The sequence below is a fragment of the Diabrotica undecimpunctata genome, chromosome 7 (assembly GCF_040954645.1).
Source record: "Diabrotica undecimpunctata isolate CICGRU chromosome 7, icDiaUnde3, whole genome shotgun sequence".
Classification (NCBI taxonomy): domain Eukaryota; kingdom Metazoa; phylum Arthropoda; class Insecta; order Coleoptera; family Chrysomelidae; genus Diabrotica; species Diabrotica undecimpunctata.
In genome coordinates this window covers 62,058,411-62,071,697 of record NC_092809.1, presented here as the reverse complement: position 1 = coordinate 62,071,697, position 13,287 = coordinate 62,058,411, and the positions used below count along the sequence as shown (strand labels likewise).

The following is a 13,287-nucleotide window of genomic DNA, read 5'->3' as shown; positions in this document are numbered from 1 at the left end:
GCTTCCGACACAGTTACAAAATATATTGACTGTACATTCGTTTCTTGAAGTTGCATTGAATATATCTGGTTCGTAATTACAACCATGTAGTAGTTTCATATCATATAGTTGTTCCATGAAGAGCTCTCAGTTTTGAACTCAATCTGATCATCACAGATAGAGCTTTTGGCATTGAGTTTCAGTATTATCAGATGACAGGAGATTCTTTAGGTGATCTCGTCATGTTTAAAATCAGATTTTAAGCATTTATCTGGTCACTTCCCTTATTTCACGCTAGACTAACACATTAATTTGTAACTTGGTGTATTTTTACAATTTTCCTTATTACTTTTGGTCAAAAAAGAAAATGGTCAAAACCTGGTCATATGATCTATCTTATGTAGCACCAAATAAAACAAATGTATACTTGCTTGTCTATCATGTCGAACTTAAGTTCAACACAATTTGCATTGCATTTAATAAATTTGGGTATGACCCCAGAAATTACCATTTATATAGTTATTCCACCTGCAAGGTCCATGAAACTGGTTCAATATTTGATCTGACGTACATCATGATGTAAGATGTTTGTTGTTATTGTAGTATCTTCTCTATTACAAACATTAGACAAAATGTTGGGTTTCGAACACAATTATTGAATATGTTCTGTTTCGGCTCTGGAATATATGATTTTGGCTAAATCTTTGATATATGATCTTCACGACTATTTCGTTTGTATCAGTTGCTCCAGAATATTTGTTAATCAAGACTATAAGAAGCAAATTTAGCCAATCTGATCTTCTATACTTACCAAAAAACTTAATTAAAAATGTATATATTCTTCTATATTTGTACTAATACTAATCATTTTAACTATTAAGAATGTTTAAAAATTATTTATAAAATTGATAATCTAAAATCAACACAAATCCGAAATTTTGTTAAAAATCGTTTATGTAGTAATAACATATTTTTTTCCTTGAAAATAAATTGCAATTAAGAATAATGATAACTTAAACTACAATATCTGTTTTATTGCAAAAAATACACTTATTATTTTCTACCTACAAGACGTATTAGTGTGTTATAGTCCAGCGTTTGAAGGTTTTGAAAGGTATTTACGTGAAATTTTGACAATAAGCAACGCAATAATTACAAGTGATATTCTACTGATGTGAACTTGTACCGTGTGGTGGATGTCACTCTTAGGTGTGACATCTACCTAACTGGAATATCGCTCTGTTGTTTTACATAAATTAGTAAAATTTTGGATCCAGTTTTTTTAACTAATTTTGGATACAAATGTTGTCTTTTTTTAATCCAATATATATTTAATCATATAAGTGTGTACAAGATGACAAGGCCTTCTCGGTTGCCAACAGACGAAATCATTGACAATCTAGTGTAGAGAAAAACCTCACCAGCTGTACATGGAATGTTAAAACATTATATGAGGCAGGTAAGACTCATAATGTAATCAAGTATATGGATACAGTATTAATAGATAATATGGGCATAAGCAAAATGATATGGATGAACTCTTGGAAATGAATACATGAAAATGGAGTAGGTATAATCTTAAACCAAGAAACTACCAGACATGTTAATAACTTTGTACCCATATCGGAAAGAATGCTTCTTCAACTCAATACCTACCCAATTACAACTAACGTCATCCAGATATATGTCCCTACAGCTGACAAACCAGATGACATAAGTGAAGTATTCTATAATGAATTATCCAACACCTTAAAAAGTATTCCCAAAATGGATTTAACTTTGATTATGGGTGATCTAAATGCCAAGATTAGTAGGGAAGAATCGGCAGAATTCATAGAACAGTTCGGGCTTGGAGAAAGAAATGATTAAGGAGACCAATTAGGTGAATTTGTAGTACAAATCCAGTCGTCAGAGACGAAAATGCCACTGAACCTCTAAAAATCATATCAACAAGCTGAATTTTGTAAAGAATATTAATTTTTAAGTTTACCACTTTTACCTCCCGGTTTCCCCCTAAAACCCCCAGGGGGATTGAAACTCGTACGGGGTAAAACCGTATTTAATAAGAATCTGTATGCTGTAGAAAAAAATGTTTTAAATAAAATAAGCATTTTTTGTGTAGAATAAACTGTTCTCTCACAAACAACGCTAGAAGTGACTGTCGTTTTTGAATGTCAGTACGCGCGAGAAATTAATGTTCAATAAAACTTGTATCAGCTCGACGGTAAAAATTTGATTCTTTTGATTTGATTTTGATTCAAGTGTCCTATCGACAAAAATCAAGATGAGTTTTAAAGGTAAAGAGTTCAGCTTTTGTATGCAATTTTTGTATTTTGCCGCAAATAAACTCAGAACGTAAACATAAAATTTTAGTGTTAAGTTTTGGCAACAAACATTTGAAATGTGCTTAAAAAACGCTGGATTTAAACTTTCACGTAACAAACGATCTAAAACGATTTTTTTTTTAATTAAACTGTACGTTTTTTAAAAGAACCAACCTTCTGCTATAAACTACACCTAAAATCGTCTTCTTGGAGGCATTTCCCGTGACGTGCGATCGTTTGTAATGTAAAACATTATTCTGTGTTTTTATTTAAATTTCAAATGCCTCATATTTTTTGCCACAAATCAAAATTGAAATTTCATGTCATAGGTTTTAAAGATTGATCTCTAAAAATGGAAATTTTACTACGACTGGTCAATGAAGTGATCAATTCTATTGATCTTACGATAATCCTAAAAAAAGGCAAAAATCGCGCCACATTAGCGCGAAAGCTACACTATTTATCTTTAAAACGCATTTTAACTTTTGTCGATAGGACACTTGAATCAAAAGATATCGGATTTTTACTGTCAAGCTGATACAAATTTGATTGAACATTGATTTCCCCCGCGTAACTGACATTCAAAATCGATGGTCGCTTCAAGCTCAAGTTCATTCTACATAAAAAGTGCTAATAAACAATATTGTTTAAAATTATCTCAGCTACATTTTTTATTTGAAACATTTTTTTCTACAGCACACAGAACCTTAGTAAATCGTTTTTTTTTTGCTTTTTAAGTTCCCTACAAGGGGGTTTTAGGGAGAATCTCGGGGGTAAACTGGTAAATTTTTTTGCATCTTTTTTTGGGTCTCATAATTAATACTCTCAGCAAAATTCAGCTTGTTCGTATGATTTTTAGGGTTTAACTCTCTGACGACTGGACTATAGTAGAAGTTTTTTTGATATTAATATAATTATACTTATTAAGAACTATTTTTTTCTACAAATGTGCTTGTAACAAGTTTTTTTTAATGATTGAAACATTTAGAAACATTATAAAATAAATTCACAAAAAAGGGATATTTATTCTTTAAATTCAAACAGATTTCAGTACATACTTCTTAGCTTTTTAAGAGCAAACTGGGCACATTTAACTTTTTATACAGATGGTAAGAGATGCTTAATCTCAAATTTTCATGAATAATAAATTTTTTACTGTCAAATGCTGGACTACTCTCATTGTTTTGTAGTTTTCTTGATTCTAAACCAACTCAATTATCCACTATTCTTCATTTTGCTATTTTTTTTGCAGGATATACAATATATCAATATCTAGTACTTTTATTTATAAAACTTTTTTACCAAAAGTATGGATAATTTCGTTCGTTTAGAATCAACATCTATATAAAACTTAGTGATGTAATATCATCACTAATAGTTTATTTCGATTAATAGACTGTTAATAATTCATATAAAACCCTTATAACTAATAATTAATTAGGTCAATATGGAAAGATTAGTTTATCAGAGATGTATATAGACACTTCCGTAAACAGTTCATATAATGTTTAATTATTATTAGGATGCCACCAAAAAGAAATAGAGAGAGAAACACAATAATGATGAATAATAGGAATATGGATCACAGCATTGTATTAAAACATGGTGAAATATGTGGTCAACTAATATAAAATTAACACTGCAAACATTAGTTGCACAATTCAAGAACTATAATGTTAATGTCTTGGAGAAAAAAGCTAGTACACAAGTGAAGCAACTCTACAATAAAACATTAAACATATTGACAGAAACATTCAAGGACAAGGTATAAAAATGGACAGCAACAGACTAAATCTGTAACAATTCCAAACAAGAACTAACAGTACAAGATACAACTAGTGGGTAATTAGGAAAATAGAAAACAAACCTGTTGTATCCACTTGTAAATGTAAACAACAATAAAATAAAAAAATTAATGAAATAAAAAATAGAATTATAGAAACTACCTGACATTTCTGTATAAACAACTTGGCTAATATGAAAGAAATTAGTCTTGAACCAATCCCACTTAATGGAGTATAACTGAATAGCTATTGGATGTAATAGATTGTAGAATATCATTATAAATGTAAGTTTGGTAATGATATAGTTAATGATAACATGAGACAACTCTAAAATGGAGCATAAACATACTAGTACTAAAAAGCAAATTATGAAAATCAAGAGCAACAGATTACATGTGCAAAATTTCACAAGAACTAACACAATATAAAATCAAAAGATAACTAGGGAAAAAATGGTATAGGAAACAAATTTGTTTTTAAGGCAGAATTAAGCTATTCAACAGCTGAGCGTCTTAGTTAGCATATGTTGAGGATACTAAAACAGATATCATTTTCAATTCACAAGGAAACTGAATTCCTGTCAGGGAAACTTAGGAAGTCAGAACTGTGGATATCACTAAATTTCCTTTGGGAAGGAATTTTAATATGGGCAATTAATAAAAACTTTACTGTTTTGCTGTAAACTCTTTCAATTTATGTCATAAGTAATGTCTAAAAAACAGTCATTAAATCAAGCTATTTTAAATTAAATATTTGGAAAATTTAGCTTCAGGTGAAAAATCAGGTTCAAATTAATAAAATTAATTTGAGATCTACCAAAAGTATGTTGCAGCTATAAACAGCTTTAATGACAAGTTAGTGTTAACAAAGGTTTGTTGCCACAAAAAAGTTTGTTACATATATTTATTTTTTTATACAATTTTGTTTAGAACATACTCCTATCATTAAAGAATAATTTACTTCTTGTAAACCTTTGGTAGGTAGATTGACTTTGTTAGTAATTATTTTTACAAATTACATTTTTTAACAGTATGTCAGTCTGAATATCTAAATATTCAAAATATCAGCTTTGTATAGAGATCTAAACATTAAGTTATTCCTATGAGCACAACAATAAATTTTGAGTTTAAAATTATATTTTATTTTAAAATGTCTTTAATACCTTCATCCTGAACCTCTTTTAATGGTGGAGGTGCTATTTCGTTTATTTCATTAAAAAAATCATTCACTTTATATTCCATAATTCAATTGGAAATACCCTTCTAAAATAAGTTTTAAAACAATTTTCCCAAATAGCAGAAACTACTTTTGCACCACCTAAAACACATCATGTACAAAACTACTATACTACTTCTAACCTTGAAAGAAAAAACATCGGACTTTTATCTGTCATTTATCTGTCATCTTTCTCTCTCTCTCTCTCAATTTTGCATAGAGCCTTTCTTCCTTCTGTTGCAGGCTGTCAAAAGGTAATTTATTTAATATACAGTATAGACACCGAACAACCGTTGTTCGGTGGTATAGATTATTTCTTTTAAAGTCCGTTTTAGGTCATTAATGTAAATCATGTATAGAAATTCTCTAACAATAATAATTGTAAAATGATTTTGCTTATAATATTTTCCATAAAATAAAATATATAAAATTGGTTGAAGTTACTGTTCAAAAAACATAAATATAATTATTGAAAAACTATAAAGTAGTGACATTTTAATGTATGTAATGAAATTACTATTTAAATGGGAATAAGCCACAATTAAAGGTTAAAGTACGTTTATTGATGTTTCAATTTCCACTTCGGAAATCGTTCTCAAAATACAAACAATAGTAAATTAAACAAAATTTTGTTTTTCTTCTATGTAATAGTAATAAAGATGATAGATATACTCCATTCGCTTAGCTCGGGCATATTTTGACAGATTCATTGTCGGAAACCTACAACCTACAACACAACAATTCCTACTTCTCAGTATTAATAGCTCAAGTATCCTACTATTGCAGACTTCTTTCTTTAAAAAAAGAAGAATTATTCTAAATAGTGGAAGTGTATACTAAACCCATCAAATTTTGGGTACTATGTATTTCAAAAATATATTTTAGTTGTTATAATTTAACATAACTATTTATTATATGATGAAGATAAATAAATATTGATTGTCGGTAATTCGCAAAGTTCTATTTTATTTACTATTTAGTATTTATTATTTTATTTATTTACTATTTACTATTTAGTTTGTTTACTAATAATATTGGCTATGAGTACGTGTGCTTGGTTGTATAGTAATTTCCAGCCACTTTTAGTCTGTCAAAAAGTAACTAACTTCGCAAAAAAATAATTACTAAATTCACCAGACAGTTAGGACTGGGAATAGCGAACCGAGTATAGAAATAGTTGGTAAGATCCATTCGCTCAACTCTGGCATATTTTGACAGATTGATAGTTGGAAACTTACAACATAAAAGTTCCTAGTTCACAACAGCTTAAATAAACATTTAATACAGACTTCTTTCATTAAAAAAAGAAGAATTAGTATAAATAGTGGAAGGGTATACTAAACCCATAAAATTTTGGGTAGTATTGATTTAAAAAATATATTCCAGTTGTTATAATTTAACATAACTATTTATTATATGGTGCAGATAAATAAATGTTGATTGTCGGTAATACGTAAAGTTCTATTATATTTACTATTTAGTTTGTTTACCATTAATATTGGCTATGCGTACGTGTGCTTGGTTGTATAGTAGTGATTCTGATTGTTTATTATTCTGTGATAGTGTTTCTTATTTTGTGCTATGGATTTCTAAGGAAATGACGAATACCAAAATTCGACTCAATTGGACAGGTAAATCGATTAATCATTCGATTTATACAAAATATCCATCATACTTTGCGCATGTTGTCAACTTATAAAATTTTCTAACTTTTAGGGAATAAGATTAAATACAAGATAAATATCATTAATTGTTTTTAAATTATGACTTTTTTAAAGAGTTTTCACCAGTTAAAAATATAACAAACTTCATTTATTACTAATTTTCTTCCTTTATACCTACGAAAGTTTTAATTAATTGAGAAAAAATATTTATTGCAATCGATAAGATGACTATACGTCAAAGCACTGGCAACACTGTATTCTATGGTTCTTTTTCTAAGTGAAGCCATCTTGGCAAACGTTAGTAAGGTGAAATAAAACTTTAAATTTTTCAACATGGGTCGTATGCACGCACCAGGGTATGTTTTTAAAATTTAATCCATGTTTGGAACTAACGGAATTAAAAAATAAAACAAAATTTGCCTTTAGTTACATTTAATAAAACTTGTAAATACATCACTCTAGGTTATGTTGCCATGTGGTAAAAAAGTTTTTTGATTTATTGGAAATTTGTATTACTTATTATTGATACATTAACAAATTTTGAATGAGTTGTTCTCAATATAATTAAACGTAGAGCTTTTGAAGTTACATGAAGCTGTTTGTAAGATATTATCTTTTGTTTCTAGAAAAGGTATTGCCCAGTCCGCATTACCATACAGAAGGAGTGTACCAACATGGTTGAAAGTCACGCCAGAGGAAGTAAAAGACCATATTTTTAAACTTGGCAAGAAAGGATTGACTCCATCACAAATTGGTAATTTTTATGCTTCATATTATTTATGAGATACTTTACTGAAATGATACTTTTTATTTTAAAGTGAGTTTCTCATTAACAAGTTTTTTACTATCAAGCACCCATAAAAGAGTAATAACATGCTTTATCGTTCGAGTTTTCCATCTTTTACCACCTTTTGAGGAGTTGCCAAATAAATTTTTAACAAACAGAATTTATTTTTCTTGTTACTGTAGACAAACATTGAATAAAGTAAAATGGCAAAATACAAATGGTAATTTGTCCAGGATAAAGTATGTTTTTACTTACAAGAAAAATTTATTTTTCTTGGTACTGTAGACAAACATTCAATAAACTAAAATGGCAAAATACAGATGGTAATTTGTTCAGGATAAAGTATGTTTTTACTTGGTCAGTTTTCATATACCCTTCTCTTATCTGCTGAGGTATCCCTATCCATTTTTATTTTACTGTGTTGGTTGATCTAGGTGTGGTCTACTTTTGACAATTAACGAATTCTTCTTCTCGTAGCACTACAACCTGGGGTGGGTTTTGGCTGACTGCACAACTTGCTTCCATCTTGAACGGTCGTCCATAATAGTTGGGTCAGTGGTTAGCCCCATTGTTCTTAGATCTGACACAGTGGTGGCTCATAGCTTTAGAGACAGGGTCGACAGGTTTTTTATCGCTTCAGATAGGTATGTCATCTAATAAAAAGGCTCAAATATCATGAGATTTGTTGATTTTTCGCTTGTTTTTTTTTCCTACAAATTTAGAACCTAAACATGTTTATAAATTAACTCTAGTCTACGTTGTTTGGAAGTAGCGAAATGGATTATGTCATCGTAAAATTTATTAGAGTTTTTGAGAGATTAAAATTTTTGTTTCTATTGACATTTGAGACAAGCTGGACATTCTCTCTTGTTTCATGGTGTTTGGACAATATGTTGTGATTCTTTTGAGGCAAAAGAAATCCCCTTCATTTGAGACAGAAGTTGATGGTAATGAGAGAATTAATGAAAATAATTTATTGATTTCGATAACAGTTTGTTATGATGAATTGCAGTATATAAAATTATACATATCTTGCAACTTATCCCACCTTCCTAAAATATTTTGATCATCATATACAACTTTTAATTCATTCAAAATTAATGTTGTTACACATATCCTGCAAAGTAAATTATTATATGCGCATGACAATGAGTAAATAAAGCTTGCAGTGCAATAGTTTTAACTTTTGCCTAAAGACCATTCAATTCACCGGACAACACAGTAGCCTCGTCATAAGTTTGCCCTGCCAATTTATTTTTGATATCAAAAATATATTCTGCCTTATGGCTGTTACTCACGTCTGTAAAACCTAAAAAAACTCATAAATATTACCAAGTAACCCGTATCGAACAACAATTGATAATAATTGTGAATGACATGATATATCAGTAGTTTCATCTACTTCTAGCGAAAAGCAAATGGTTTCATGAATCTCATATTCAATGTTATTCAAAATGTAACTAATTGATTCTATTAATTAATTGATATAAATTAAACAATGTAAAACTTCATGATTATTTTTTACAATTTCGTTATGTTTAATAGCATTTTCACGAACATTTTCCAATGAAACATACATATTTTGTTTTCCAAATAATCTGGCTGTATGATCTTTCGAAATATCATGTTTCTGTAAAGTACTAAATAATTCCTTTAAATTATAGTAACCAGATTCACACCATGAATGTTGATGTTTGCCCTATTTGTCGAAAATAAGATGCAAGGCCAACAGAAAAGTTTGTTTTTTATTTCACTTTGTTAAGCCATGAGTACTTGGTGTACCAATTATTATCTGAAAATCTATTACTTTCCTTACCCCCCGCACTAATATTTATAAGCCGGGACATTTTAGACAAAGGATGCCCCTTATTTTTAATATCAATTTGTTCTTTTTATGGAATAGGTGAAAACCCATTTTGTAACAATTTTCAATATCAGATTTATCAGTGCCTGCAGTTTCTCCCATATCTTTCATTTTTAGGTTAATTTACCTGAATTTGTTTACACTTTAATTTTAAAAAAGAAAAAACTTCAAATATATCAAAAAAACCCTTTAACTATTTACGGCAAAGATAACTTAACACTGTATTACTTATAAAATTACAGTAGTAAAACATTAAAACAAATCAATACAAAATGAATCGATCGATACGCTCTCAGGAAAGCCAGTCAGTGCACTATCGCGTACTTATCCCGAAATAACATTTCATTTGCGTTCAATACCAATGAAGCATCGGCAAATTCAATTCTGCCGTACCTACCGTTTAAATGCGTATGGGCAGAAATGTATATTTAGTTGCCTATCGACTAATATGCCCTTGATTTTTACAGGTAAATCTTAAAGCTATGTTTCGAAAGAAAAATACTAAGGCGCATCTATGGAGCGGTAAATGAAAATGGTGTCTGGAGAAGACGATACAACTTCGAACTCTATAGGATATACCAGGAACCAGATATCGTAAAACACATAAAGATAGGACGTCTAAGGTGGGTAGGCCATGTTATGCGGATGGAGCAAACCGACCCAGCTAGAAAAACGCTCCTTGATAGACCTATTGGTCAAAGAAGAAGAGGAAGACCCAGAACAAGATTCCTAGATAACATCGATGAAGACATGAGAAATATGGAAATACGTGCTTGGCGGAGGAAGGCGATGGATAGGGACGACTGGAGAAAAATTCTTGGGGAGGCTAGGACCCACACAGGGTTGTAAAGCCAAAATGATGATGATGAATCTTAAAGCTTGGGATCGACTTGCCGAAACGAGCCCGTATAAGAATTCACCAGTCGGATGCACGACTAGATCTCGGTCATTAATTTAAAAAGTGTCGATGCGCAGGGATTACTTAACGCTCGAATTGATCGAATTCTTTTAAAAACCATGAATAAAATTTAGTCTGTATTATCTCACATATATTTTTTTTTATTTCAAAGAAACAAATGACATCAACTTATTACCTGCGATAATTAATTACTGAAACACTAATTAAATTAAATATTAAAAAAATCTATATCTATAAATGTGTGGGTTGGCACTGCCACCCTGACTGGCCGCCACTGATCTGACCATATATTGTCTCTCCATCACATTTGTGGATGTTCTAAGGGTTTTCTTCCTATGGGGGCTTCCTTCCATATTAACTTGGCAAGGCGGTTATTAGGGAGTCTAGGGACATGGCCAGCCCATCTTAAATGTTGGGATTTAATCTCTTGGACTATATCGCTCGCTCTATACATACATCTGCTTGACCTCAGCATTTGTTCCCATTCGGTATTGGTTGCTATTAATGTCGTGATAAGGCCCAAAGATTCTTCTGAGGATTTTCCTCTCAAAATATCTAAGTTTTCTTTCAGTTTCTTTGGTCAGGGTCCATGTCTCACACCCATGAGGCTGTACATACATCTGTTTGCTGCCTGAATTCTTCCTTTAATGTCTTCCGCGATATCGTTATCTGCAGTGATTGTTGTTCTGAGATATTTAAAACTCTCCACTCTTTCAAAGTTATATGGGTCTATTGTAACATTTTGCCCTATTCTAGCTCGTCCCTTTTGTCTGTTGATGCGCATTCTTTGCCTCTACCTCCAATTTATTAAAAGTCTCCTTCACATTGGTGACTGTGTTTCTGTCAATGTCATCTGTGTACGCTAGTAGTAATTTTGGTCCATTTACGGTCAGTAATTCTGTTTTAAGTTGTGCTGCTCTTACTACTTTCTCCAGGATGATATTAAAGAGGAGAGATGACAGCGCATCTCCTTGTTTCAGGCCACTGCTTATTTCGAAAGATTCTAAGAGATTGTTACCTATCTGTACTCCGAATCTACAGCTATTCACCCATAACATAACAAGCTGGAAAGTTTTTTTGGAACTGAAAGTTTTGTCATTCCATTCCACATCTGATCCCTTATAATGCTGTAGTACACTGCCGGAAATATATGAAGAGATTATGGATAGTTCTATTGAATTCCCATCCTTTTTCATTTTTAGAGCACTTGGTTTTGTCTCCCTTTTTATTGATGGGGATTATTACACTTCCGTGCCATTTTGTTGGTATTTTCTCTTTGTTCCATATAAGTGTTATTCGTTTTGTGTATTTATGTATTAACGAATTGATGATGACAATATAGTTTTTAAATTACAGAAAATATGACATGCTTTATATTCGAGTTGTCAGAGATTTGACCTCTAAAAATCATATGAACAAACTGAATTTTGCTGAGAATGTCAATTGTAAGACCCCAAAAAAGTTTTGGAAAAAAAAGGGGAAAAACGGAAAAAATCAAGAATCTATAAACTAAACTTCAACAAAAGTTTCTTTTAAAACTCTTGCCACACTAATATTCTTCTTAGCTGTCAATTAATCAAAACATACAATGAACTCATATATTTTTACTAAAAAAATTACTATTGGTGAAGTGTCATTTTTTAAGCTAGAACTAATATTAATATGTGTAGAAAGACAAATGTATGAAGCTAGAATTAGAGAAGTGTACAATAAGTATTTTACATTCCTCTTGTACACAAAATCTTTGATTGATTATATTTAAATTGACTAGACACTATTGAGTATTCATTTCATTACACTCTTTAGACACCTAGTTCAACCAGTAGCCATAAAGCTTATGTTGAATGGCTTGCTTGCAATCTTAAATTATATTTCAATACTGATGATACTATAATAAAATCTGAACACATCACTGTATGTCACTTAAAAAACTCTCCTTTGCACTTTGTAAAAAAATTAACTGATGAAATGGTAAATCCATATTTTATATTATATTTATTGGAAGTAAACCTCTTGTGCTGTAAATCTTTTGAGGATGTGAAAAAACAAATTTATTTATAATGCAATTTATCCATGCATTTTTTTCTGTTTTTAACTAGTATTAATGTTTTAGGTGTTATCCTCAGGGATTCATATGGTGTAGCCCAAGTAAGGTTTGTTTCTGGAAACAAAATCTTGCGTATCATGAAAGCTATGGGTCTTGCCCCTGATCTACCAGAAGATTTATACTACCTTATCAAGAAGGCAGTAGCTATCCGCAAACATTTAGAACGTAACAGAAAAGACAAGGACAGCAAATTCCGTTTGATTTTGGTAGAATCACGTATCCATCGTTTGGCTAGGTACTACAAAACCAAGAGTGTGCTGGCACCCAACTGGAAGTACGAATCAAGCACAGCATCTGCTTTGGTTGCTTAAATTGTGCTTTATGTTAAGTTTATAAAATAAAAATTTCTACTAAACAATTAGTTTTATTTCAATATTGGTATAAATTTTGGTAATTGAATATTTAATTATGGAAATTTTTAATATTTAATACAACTGATTTAACAGAATAATTAAAGGTCTGTGTGGCTTTTCTGGAGCTGATGGCTAAATAATTAAATATTTAAATAGTTTTATGTAGCAGTTATCAGTTCTCTCCAAAAGTGTTCTGTTTCGTGGTCTATATCTCATACTCATATCAGGAATTCAAGTCATAGATTTTTTTATCGGATTAATTTTTTCTTGCATGTGTTATTCATTCTTCAT

The 13,287-nt window shown here is 30.7% G+C and overlaps 2 protein-coding genes across 2 annotated transcripts in view; one reads left to right on the top strand and one right to left on the bottom strand.

Annotated features, from left to right (window-relative positions):
• Window positions 1-5,456, bottom strand: part of LOC140445434 (uncharacterized) — a 31,755-nt gene extending 26,299 nt beyond the window's left edge. Inside the window, exon 1 of the mRNA XM_072537446.1 lies at window positions 5,250-5,456. Coding sequence (XP_072393547.1) covers window positions 5,250-5,328 — 79 coding nt within the window. The 5' untranslated portion in view covers window positions 5,329-5,456. The remainder of the gene's footprint in view (window positions 1-5,249) is intronic.
• Window positions 5,457-7,164: 1,708 nt separating this feature from the next.
• Window positions 7,165-13,001, top strand: RpS13 (ribosomal protein S13). The gene is made up of 3 exons (XM_072537444.1): window positions 7,165-7,322; window positions 7,593-7,720; window positions 12,650-13,001. The coding sequence occupies exons 1-3, from the start codon at window positions 7,300-7,302 to the stop codon at window positions 12,952-12,954; spliced, it is 456 nt and encodes a 151-aa protein (XP_072393545.1). The 5' UTR covers window positions 7,165-7,299; the 3' UTR covers window positions 12,955-13,001.
• The last annotated feature ends 286 nt before the right edge of the window (window positions 13,002-13,287 follow it).